This window comes from Paramormyrops kingsleyae, chromosome 23 (assembly GCF_048594095.1).
Source record: "Paramormyrops kingsleyae isolate MSU_618 chromosome 23, PKINGS_0.4, whole genome shotgun sequence".
Taxonomy (NCBI): Eukaryota; Metazoa; Chordata; class Actinopteri; order Osteoglossiformes; family Mormyridae; genus Paramormyrops; species Paramormyrops kingsleyae.
Genome location: NC_132819.1, coordinates 15,342,032 through 15,353,013, shown reverse-complemented (window position 1 = coordinate 15,353,013; position 10,982 = coordinate 15,342,032). Strand labels below are relative to the sequence as shown.

Sequence of the window (10,982 nt, the reverse complement as noted above, 5' to 3'; positions counted from 1 at the left end):
TTAGTCTGGAATGCACACCTTCTATGTCGCCATTGTCCCTACAAGCTACATATCCTCATGATTCTTGGTCTCCAGCATTTGAGATCTGCCATCCAAGAGAGGTCTTCTTTGCTTTTGCTGACACAGGATGAAGAACTGCATCACGGCCACCATGCCTGCAACCTCCCGTAACAGGACATACCTGTACACCCAGGATTCATCCGGCGGACTGCAGAGGAGAAAATACAAGCGGTATTGCAAGCCGCGCAGCACGTATTTGGGTCTGATTGCTAATGCTATTCAAGGGTCACCGAGTAAGAGACTCACCTTCTGCCAGGTAAGAGAGAAATACTCAACGCTGTTTAATGTATCACCATAAAGTACCGACTGCATTACAGTATTGATGAAAATTTTACACTAGGCCTTGACTGTCATTTTTCCATTTTGACAGATAATGGACAAGCTACAGACGGTCATATCGGGGGACAGAAAAGGACTTCAAAATAATATCAGAGTCTGTCTGACGTCCAGCGATTGCTTTCTTAAGGTATGTATTTCAGATTGTGTGTCAAGTATTGCACCTCTCTTGTGTAATATATAGGCCTAGCTTTAACAAATAGGACTTAGGCCTATTTTCTTAAGTAATGGAATTATGATATTTTTCAGGTTCCTGTGAATCCAGAAAGTCCAAATCCGCGAAAAAATTTCTGGAGAATTGATGAAAGCCGGATCACCCCACAAATGCTGCGACGGCACTTCAAGGGCATGGAGCACATCTTCCCAGATCTGGCATCTAGATCAATGCGAGATGCAGAGACCGGCGGAGAGAACCATGTTACCGCCCCGGTGATGGACAGCTCCGGCCGGGAGAACTGCGCAGTCAAGTTCAGCGGCCCGTTTTCTATCGAGTCGCTCTTGAGAAAAGACAATTCATGCAGTGTAGGCAAAGTGCAGCCCATTTCGCACGGATCACCGCAGAAAGTTGGTCAGGAATTGCTACACACGAAGAGGAGGAATGCTACGAAAAGGAAATGCAGTTGGGACACACGTGTGCATGACTTGTTGGACACCGGACGTGGACACTGCGTGCAGGCGAACTTTGCAGGAGATCACGGTTACACCGCGATCTACTCCGATAATACCGCCATGCCCAGAAAGAGAGCTTGTTTCTCTGCAGATTTGCCTTTTCCTTACTATCCTTTACTCAATATACCTTTCCAGTTGAACGAGTCGTGGAATTTAGTTAAAGTATCTCCCTACTATACGCATCAATTTAGGTTATAGGTGAAATGCGATAGATAACGTTACGCACTTTATACTAAAATGAAGTCGCCATGGATGCATACATTGTGAAACGATTGTGTAATTTCAGATAAAATCCATTCAATTTCATCATTTAATAGACCTGATATGCATTTTTAACTAAATAACATTCAATTTAAACTAAAAAGCGGGACAGTCCTATGGGCTGATATTCGTGCCACTAGAAACTGAATGTGAATCGTGTATTTGAATCTGCAGTTGTCGCATTAAAAAACTGAATCTGAATTTATTAGTTTGAATCTGAATGTATTCGTTGAATCTGAATTCAGTTCGCAAATTCTCAACTTGAGACGCACAATCCGGGGCCTTGAGGAAAAGTAATCGACCGCAGGTTCACGACGCAACTCATTTCCACGTTTGCGACAGTTCTGCCGGTCGCGGTAAAGTGGGGGTGTGTGCCGGCGTGTCGCAAGCGCATTACCTTACGATATATATATTAGAATAAGCTTTATATACACAAGCGATAGCATAAACATATGTCTGGTTAGTATATGGTAGTATATGTGGTTAAATGAACGATTTCTGGCACTGCTAGTTTATGTTAATATGGAACACTAACGCAAAACTAGCTAGGGATATGAATTTTACTTCTAGGTTAGTTTAAGTTATGGCACAATTACACAATTCATATGCAGTTTCTAGTGGCACAAATATCAGCCCATAGGGGGTAAGCGGCAAATCTCGGAAAGCAAAGGCTACTGGGCTGCAAGATTAACCGGAACCACCGGGTGGTGCTGTAGCTCCAAATTACGTCCAAATAACTGATTCTGAACTAGGCATAGAGCAAGATTAATTTGAAGCCAAACACCGTTTGCAGTTTAGACTGAGAAGACACTGGAGTTTTATAAACCATGTGACTTATTACGGTATAGATAGATAGATAGATAGATAGATAGATAGATAGATAGATAGATAGATAGAGGAACCTTCTGGATAATAAAGTATCTCTATCTATCTAGCCTATCTGTCTGTCTGTCTGTCTATCTATCTATCTATCTATCTATCTATCTATCTAATCTAAACAAGTCTAACATGGCTTATAAAAGTCCAGTGTCTTCTCAGCCTGCAATTTAAATCGCAAATGAGATTTAAACTAAACTGTATCGAAGCGTCCCTTTACAATTCACCCAAACAGCACTAGAGGTCACCGTTTCTGCAATTTCTCTTAAACCTTGTCATACGCATCGTTTAGCTGCAGTGAGATGATCGTAGTTTAAACACGTCCCTAAATGACACAATATAAATAACTCATTTAATACCTTGAAATCTTTCAACCTCTAGGCTATTGCCTTAAGTAGGCAACCCTGATGAAAACTTGAACCAAAGGTGTGTGTAATTACATAGGCCAGGATTACATGGGTTACATTTGAAATGTTAAGGCACTTGGATTACATTTTAAAGCCAAAGATAGTTATCATTTGCACTTACTTATCCTGTTTTTATAATTTGACCTTCATTATCATATTTCCATTAAATCTCTAAAGAAAAAAAGTTTATGATCTTTAACTGATGTTTTCTGCAGCCTTGACTGCAGCACAAAACATTTCCGAAAGATTTCCCCTGACTGTGCATTTTGGCAAGAAGTAAGAGACACGTCTTAACAGAACAAAACAATGGTCTTTCTCATCATCTTCAATTCCACTAAACCCCTCTCCCCTTTAAAATAATATTCACAGGCTTGCAGAAACTATAACCTGCTAAATGCATTTGGCAGTCATTGGCCAGTGGAATGCATTGCCTGCATAGTCGCCAGCATTTGGACCACCTACATCTGTGCTGCTCCCTGAGGGTGAGGGGGTTCGTCTCAGTCAATGGCTAGATCGAGGACTGACAAGCGAAGCTGATTTGTTTTGTCTTTTATTGGTGGAGAACATAGGTGCCATGTGGCTATGTGGTTTAGGACCCTGTGCCGGACATCAGAAGGTTGCCGGTTCACATCCTGCTGCTATCAGGATGATGCCACTGTTGGGCCCCAGATCAAGGCCCTTAACCCCCCCAGCTCCAGGGTGCCGTACACTGGCTGACCCTGCGCTGTGACCCCCATTCTCGCTCTCGTAGAATTCCCCCATGGGGATGAATCATTACTATCATTATTCTAATAGGAGGATGGATTAGTTTGTATTAAATTGAGTATATTTCACCAATAATCTATTATGATATTTAAAGTAAATTGAAGGCAGTTATGAATTGCACCAGTTAAACTAAATTGTGTTTTTTTTTTGACAGAGGAATCAGGCAGATGCTTTTTAAACACAAAGACAAACCATTTTGCTTGCTGGGGTCCTGCCATGACCCTGTATTGAATTAACAGTTAAATAAGATGAATAGACTGGTGGATGGTAACACAATTTTTAAAATGAATATATAAAGGGTTAATAATATATCATTTCACTTACTGAAAGGCCTAACATTTTTGTAATTTATAAAGCTTATTGCATTCGACCAAATAACCTTTACGAAATATTTCCACCTGAATGCTTATACAAATATGTTTAAGATAGCACAGTGTAAAGTCTATTTACATTGAAATATTTCTCAGTGGAAGCCGTACAGGAAAACTATTCTCCCAGGGCTGTGTTTCCCAACGCGCTGCGCAGGGACCCACAGATGGTCCGCGTTGTTGCTCCCTCCCAGCTCCCTGCCAGACAGTACAGATTTTTGCTCAAAAACATGAACTGTCTGTGGGTCCCTGAGGACCGAATGGGAAAACACTGACTTAGGGTAACTCAGTTAATACTACTACTACTAATAATAATAATAATAATAGATTCTTTATTGATCTCCGCGTGGAAATTCTCTTTACTTTCTCTCTGGGTTTATCGATCGGAGATAGGATCACGCTCTACCCCAGGTCCTGTTATCAACCACAGATGCTCTCCACTGCACAAGAAAGACACTTAGCTCTCTCTGGTCCACCCGAGTCAGGATAATCAGGGGCATAAGAACTGAGGGGGACATGGGAACATATTTAAATTGTATTCATATATCTCTCACCCCCCCCCCCCCCCCCACACCCCACCCCACCCCACAATGAATAGATCTTCATATTTAAATTACTAAGTTGAGTTCCCCCAAATAACAAAATCTCTCCTACACCGTTGAGGACCACAAGGCTCCTCGTAAGGTCCTGATTTCTGAACTTCCAGGTGCAGCAACAGACATAACAGTCATCCTGAACAGACCACTGGCCTGTGCCCCCCCCCCAGACCACGGAAGCAGTGCATAGTGACAAAGAGAGCATTCTGTCCATCCTGCATAATTACCAGCGGCTGAAACAACACAGATTAAGTGCAGGCAGAAATCCATCACACCTCAACTCCAGGTTTACATAAACTAGACAGAACAGTTGTTGAAGGTTCCTTATAAAAACAATTGAAGCTCCCCTCTTAATCCACATTGCTGAAACCTGAACATCGAAGCTGAATGCGTTGTCAGTGTTCATCTTCTCCAGTCACATGTTTTTTGTATTTACAGTGAAATCTGTTACCATACTCTCAGCTTAATCACTGATGTTTTTCATTTAACACTTTAATGCATTTTAAGAACCGTCATATATACCGTTCATGCCCTGATGTTAAATCTGACTGTCACCTTTTCCCTGGGGGTAATATATCTGGGCAGCTTTGAGTATAGGTAAACGAGTTCAACACTTAATCCCCTTGAATTAAATGCCAAAGCCGTATACACATGCCGTAAGCAGGACATTCAGTTCTCACGAAAGGAAAAAGGAGGACTGGAGCGGATGAGAGGCAGAATCGTGTGCAATTCCTGCAAACGTGCGTTGTGTTTTGTTTAGACGCGGCGATGCTTGTTTTGGCTGTGGTGCCCGTATCATCCATTGTACGGCCGTCTGGATATAGGTACCGGCTGCTTTATTTCCCAAACCTGTAGTCCTTGCATGGATTAAGGCTATATCTTAAAACAGCCCGGTTGTGCTTGCTCCGGGTTTGTACGCTCGCCAAAGGCCATTGCCGCTTCCATTCATTCTCTCTAGGGAGCGATATCAGCAATCAAATCAGCTTCCCTTTAAACCACAAGTTTCTCACGATTTCTTTAGCCTTCTTAAGTTTTGCAACGCAACTACCGAACACCCAGACGTGAGCAATGCATACGACGAAGAACAGGAAATACATAATCCGAAATAGCAGAGATAAAGTAAAAGGTGAAATCCGGGTTTTCCTGTGACACCTATATATGGCCTTTTGTGTGTTTAAACGCAATGACCAGTTTAATTCACATTTCACATCGGACAAATGACGGATATGATGAATATCTGATGTTCCATTTTTAGGGAGTTCGCCTCCCAAACTCGCAGTGGAGTAAAACGCAGTTTAAACGAAAGATAAACATACACGCCTCCTGCAAATAATAGAGTCACGTTCGTCACGTCCCGGGACAGACGTGAGGTTGGTATCGTACTGAGAATGTGTCATGCTTCCATTCATAAAGGCGTCGCAATCCTTCACTCGAGCATAGTACGAATTTCGATCCAAATAAAATGATGTAAATAAAAATCACTACCGCAGCGTTTTTCTTAAGCAAGTCAAGTTTGAAACATGCTTTAAATACATATTGACTCTACAATTTAGAGACAAGTATCGGAAGCATATAACCTCAATATCTTATGCCACCGGAATTTCCGGTTTCCCAAAATGTTTATTTGATACTTATTTATATTAATAACAACATGTTATCACATTAATCTACCCATTTCGTTGTTTAAAGCCTTGTTAGTTAGGACAATATTTTTCTTCATTCTGCTATATATATATGGTAACATATATGTTGAAGACTTTAAACACACCTTTATACATTTTTTTTTATTATTAGGAGAGGAATGCCATGAAGTGGAATGCAGGCCCTGTTTACAGAAGTTTTAAAGTAATAAAGTATGTCCAGTCCCTTGATTAAAATAACATTTTATTTACAACATTATTCCATCTTTTTATTGTGATAACTCATGCTGTGAATGTGCTCTTAGCAAGTAGCAATAGTCGAAATCTCTTTTTGCATTTTATGAGTTTATGGCCTAACTGCCAGTGGATTCAAGGACATGGATTTCAGTATGGATGGTAGGGACGTGCAATACTGTGGAAGTACCATGTGTGTTTAGGTAGGTGGGGCTGATCTGGTCCCTACTAATGCTGAAACCAAACCTACGCCCTTGAGTAGAATGGTTTTTGGTCACTGACTGATGTCATCACAATAAACAGATGGTTTCCTAAACATCTGCCAGTTACAATAACAAAACATTTAAACAGTTAATGTGTTGAAATTTATTTTTCAGCCCTTCAAAATTCAATGTGGCTACATTTCCCACAATTGTTTTGCCGGAGCACATCAAAACTAAACTGAAAGTCACAAATGGTCATCTACTTGTTAATGCAGCTTTTATAGGGCAGGGTTACCAACTCTCAGGCATCTGGCGTGAGAGTCATCCTGCTATTTCATGTTAACATTAGTGACATCTGCATGATTACAGGAGATTGACATAACTGGCTTGCATAACTGGTTTCCAGTGCACAGGAAGTGCCTTAACTCAGTTCTGCCAAATGGTTTCTCTGGCTATGGGTGAGACTGGTGTTATGGTAATGTATAGCAGGATTTCACTCCCAGTCTGTGATCTCTCTCACACTTTACCCCTACTTTATTCCCTCGTACAGGACCTCCTCTGTCTTCTGGAGGGTCTGCAATGCTTTATCAGGCTGATGTGAGGGCCCAGGCCGTGAGGGCCCAGCCCAGCTCAGCTGCGCTAGCTAGCAGGGAATGTTTACTGCCGCGCTTGTTTTCTCTGAAACCCGGGACCCATGTTTTCTGTGCGAGAGGTAAGCAAAGGAGCGCGCCCCTCCAGTGACACAGCGGGGCCTGTTGTTGCTGCATATGCATGTGAGTCTGAGACCTTTCTTATTTAATTGATTCAGGATGGCCGCCCTACAGGCTGACATCTCGCTGATCCCAGGTCACATGATCTCTCAGCAGCGCCCCAGAAAGCACCGGCCGCATGGGGTCTTGGGAAATTCACATGCATCGGGAAAGCATCGCAGCGTCTGAAAGTTCAGAGGTGTCATTCCTGCCACCTGGTTTCATCTGGGAATCAATTATTGTCTTTCATAGGATTGTGTTTCCTAGGTTTTATTCTGAACATTTCAGTCAAGATAATCTGATAATTTTGCATGCATAGGCAGGTGGGAAAGGTTTTCTGAGTTACAGATGATCTGAGTACGATGTTCCTCAAACAGCCACCAAACCCAGTGATATCTATAATTTTTCTTACCTTTTTTGGCTTAGCAAATGAGTGAAATTTTCTCTTTTGAAGCACAGTAATCCCCTAAGAGCAGCCCCCCAAGATATCAAAGCTGGGATTCGCATTTACGGAATTGGCTTTCTATCACTTTTATATTTCTCTGCCTACAGGAGAATAGAGGATCCTGCTTAGAAAGCCACAATGACAGAATTCTGACAATGAATACGTGCGTAACAATGACTTGTAGGAATGAGCTCACAGTGGCCACGCTCACAAAAGGCTAGAGGCTTGGGTTCTGTCCGAGGCCGTTGAATCATATCGATGTATGCATTGTTCTCCAGCACTGAAAGAGCCATTGAGCTTGAATGAGCTACAGAACCCACTCTCTGAAACGTCTGTGAGTGAGGGTTTTTGTTTTAGAGTAAGCGGCAGATCACCGATAAAAACGAAGGGAAAACAGGCATGTTATTCTTCCAGAAAGTTTTCCTGGTAGAAAACTTTGTCGCTGGAAACACAATTAAGGGGCCAGTATTGTGGCTGTGTGATGGCTGCATGTTGACTTGACGTTCTTGAGCGTGTCCTCCGTTTGATCTCGTTTACATCACCTGAAGACATACTCTGTGGGTGGAAAATCCCCTTGGGGCCTATGGGTGATGTGTGAGTGACCTGCAGCTGACCAAAACACTGTCTCTCCTCTTCAGTGCTTCCCAGGATGTCCACCTCTGCAGTCGTGATTCTGACGAGACAGGTGGATGGAAATATTAACAAGAACGGTATAATTTTTTTTGTTAATAACTCATGTCAACCAATAAAACCACTGCTCATAAATATATCTGTGTATATGAACGACAATCAAGTATTTCCAAATTTGTCATGACTAATATGCCTAAGATTTAGCCATGCAATATGATATATGTGAATTCAATCCATTTTCTATAGCCTCTTGACATATGGAGTGTTGCAGGAGCCTATCCCAGAAACCACAGGCCTAAGGCAGGGAATAATCCAGGATAGGGCACCAGCCCTCTGCAGAGACAGCACTAACACTGGGAATTTGGAAACTCTACTTAACCTTGGCATGTTGTTTTGGACTGGCGGGGGAAACCACACGACGACAGAGAGAACATGCAAACCATACAGGTAGAAAGTTTAATCCTGGTTGCAAAGATGTGAGGCGACAGGACTATAAACCGCACCATCGTGCCGGCCCTCAGTGAATGCACTTAAAACGATATACATATGAGTTTATAATCCTCTGCTGGTTAGCAAAAAGTTTTGGGGTTTTATCCTATGAAATCAACGAGCTAGTAATTTATTAAGAGATAAGCATGAAGATATGATGTTGTTAAATGTAATTGCTGTTATTGTTGCGTTCAAGGTAATGGTACATTGTGAAAACATAGTATCAGAATTAAAATGACAGCCTGCAATAACCAAGCAAGCACAATGACGAATCAGTAGAAGAAGTTCCGAAATATATTACTGAAACATTAGCAGCTATCGGATAGCAGTGAGTGGGTGTATTGTCTCACACATCCAAGGTTCGTGGTTGTTTGTGCATGCATGATTTCCCTGTGTTCCCAGTGCGCTGACAATAATGTCCCATTTCAAGTACTTCTTTCTCTTATTGGAGCAATAATGTATTTTTCCGAATGTATGCATTTATTCTGCAGGATTATGTGGTGTGCTTCTGAAATCCATTGCTTATCTACAAATGACAATCCCGTCTGTTTCCCCAGTGGAGATCTGGGGATTCTTATGATCACCAGCAAGCAGTCTGATATTACTTAAGATTAATAGAAACTGTTCATAAATTTACATGAGAAGGTTCATAAATTTACAATGTTGGGATTACTTAATGAAGTAATGTGGATTTTTAATTGAAATGATTATATGGTATGTGATTGGGCTAATCCTGTTACTTATTTTTTTCATTCCCACCTTGTAAAGATTTATGCCAGACAATAGTTTTTTGAGTAAATTCCATTTGCCAAATTCATCACTGCCACTGTTTTTTTTAGGTATCCTATTGTGCTTGAGTGTATGTTTCCTGATTTGTATTTCACATGCAGGCAGTACTATTTTTAAACAAGACAGGGCACTAAGAACGTGTTTTTGCGTTACTTACGTCTATTTATGTTTTCTTTCCTGGTTTGTGTGGAAAATATGCACCATGAGCACAAGTTCAGCGCGGTGTTAATATATCATCCAGACTCCTGAACTTTGAGAGCATAAAAGCATTAACCCTAGTATATTATTGACCCAACCTTGCTGCGTTCCATTAAGTTCTTGCCTGTTTTGCTTTATTATTTTGTCGGTCTGATTTTTTTTCAACCCAGATGGTTACTCATAAGGTCCAAAGATCGCAGTCCTGTATCACATGATTGGCACCAAAGAAGCTTCAGGAATCTTTTGTGTGTTAAATATCATGCACGGCCAAGTATCTGCACCAAAGACATTCAGTTTTCCTGGGAAAAAGTACGGCGTGCTTGTGTTGGACCTGTCAAAATACAGCACCAACTTCACAGTTACTATATACATTCCATGTCTTAGGACTGTGAGTCATAAGCAGATTGCAGCCCTCTTGAGTCCAATTATTACATCATGTCAAACTGTTCCGCACAACAATGTCAAAATACTACACTCAACTAGAGGGTGTTTTGCATGGGAAGTAGCGAGAGCTGCAGACCTGTAGCCAATAGCTGTTGCAAGGCCTGGAAGTTTGTATGCACGTTCTCTGAAATTCAACTTCAATGAGCTGCAATGAACTTTGATCTCACTCTCAAAGCACCGGGGCAAAACAATGGAGATCAGCTTCGTGTCCTTTGGGGACACGTTGCCAGATGGCCATTAACTCGAACGCTCTAAGCCAGCAGTGCTTTGCTCTTGGAGACCTTGAGAACATGGAAGAGTACATGTAAATATATAAATAACTGTTAATTTTGGCAGAAACAAAGTGAACTGAGTCCATGAAGACTTAATCAACTCGGTGAAATTTCAGCTCTCTAATCAACTGCCAAGATGTGTTGGCCTAGACTCATGCAATTACTATATGTCATATTATAAACATTACCATCAGCCAATCAGCAGATCCTTATTAAAATATAGTGTCATGCTTTATAGCTTTATGTTCTTAATTTTTCCACCTCTACTGAATAATATTGACATTAGCAATGCAGACAGAGGTGTTGAGAAAGATGCCTTTCGGGTGTTTTTCTGCTTGTCTGTTGGGCAGGAGACGTTGGGGCAGTCACACAGATGCTGATTACTGACTTCCTGGTGGTTGAAGTTTCACAGCCAGAAGCTAAAATCATAGTAATGTGAGAAAAGCTGCTAGTGCAGACAAAGTAATGATGAACAATCGGTTTCGAGTCATTTTGTTTGCGCAAGTTGTGAGCTGAAATAGCCAACTTCGGAACCTACTGAATTGCAGATA

General features: G+C 41.5%; 1 protein-coding gene across 1 annotated transcript; it reads left to right on the top strand.

Moving 5' to 3' along the window:
- On the top strand, positions 1 to 1,318 carry LOC140581952 (forkhead box protein H1-like). Its single transcript, XM_072705897.1, has 3 exons — positions 1 to 316; positions 431 to 526; positions 646 to 1,318. The coding sequence occupies exons 1-3, from the start codon at positions 128 to 130 to the stop codon at positions 1,261 to 1,263; spliced, it is 903 nt and encodes a 300-aa protein (XP_072561998.1). The 5' UTR covers positions 1 to 127; the 3' UTR covers positions 1,264 to 1,318.
- Positions 1,319 to 10,982: the final 9,664 nt, after the last annotated feature.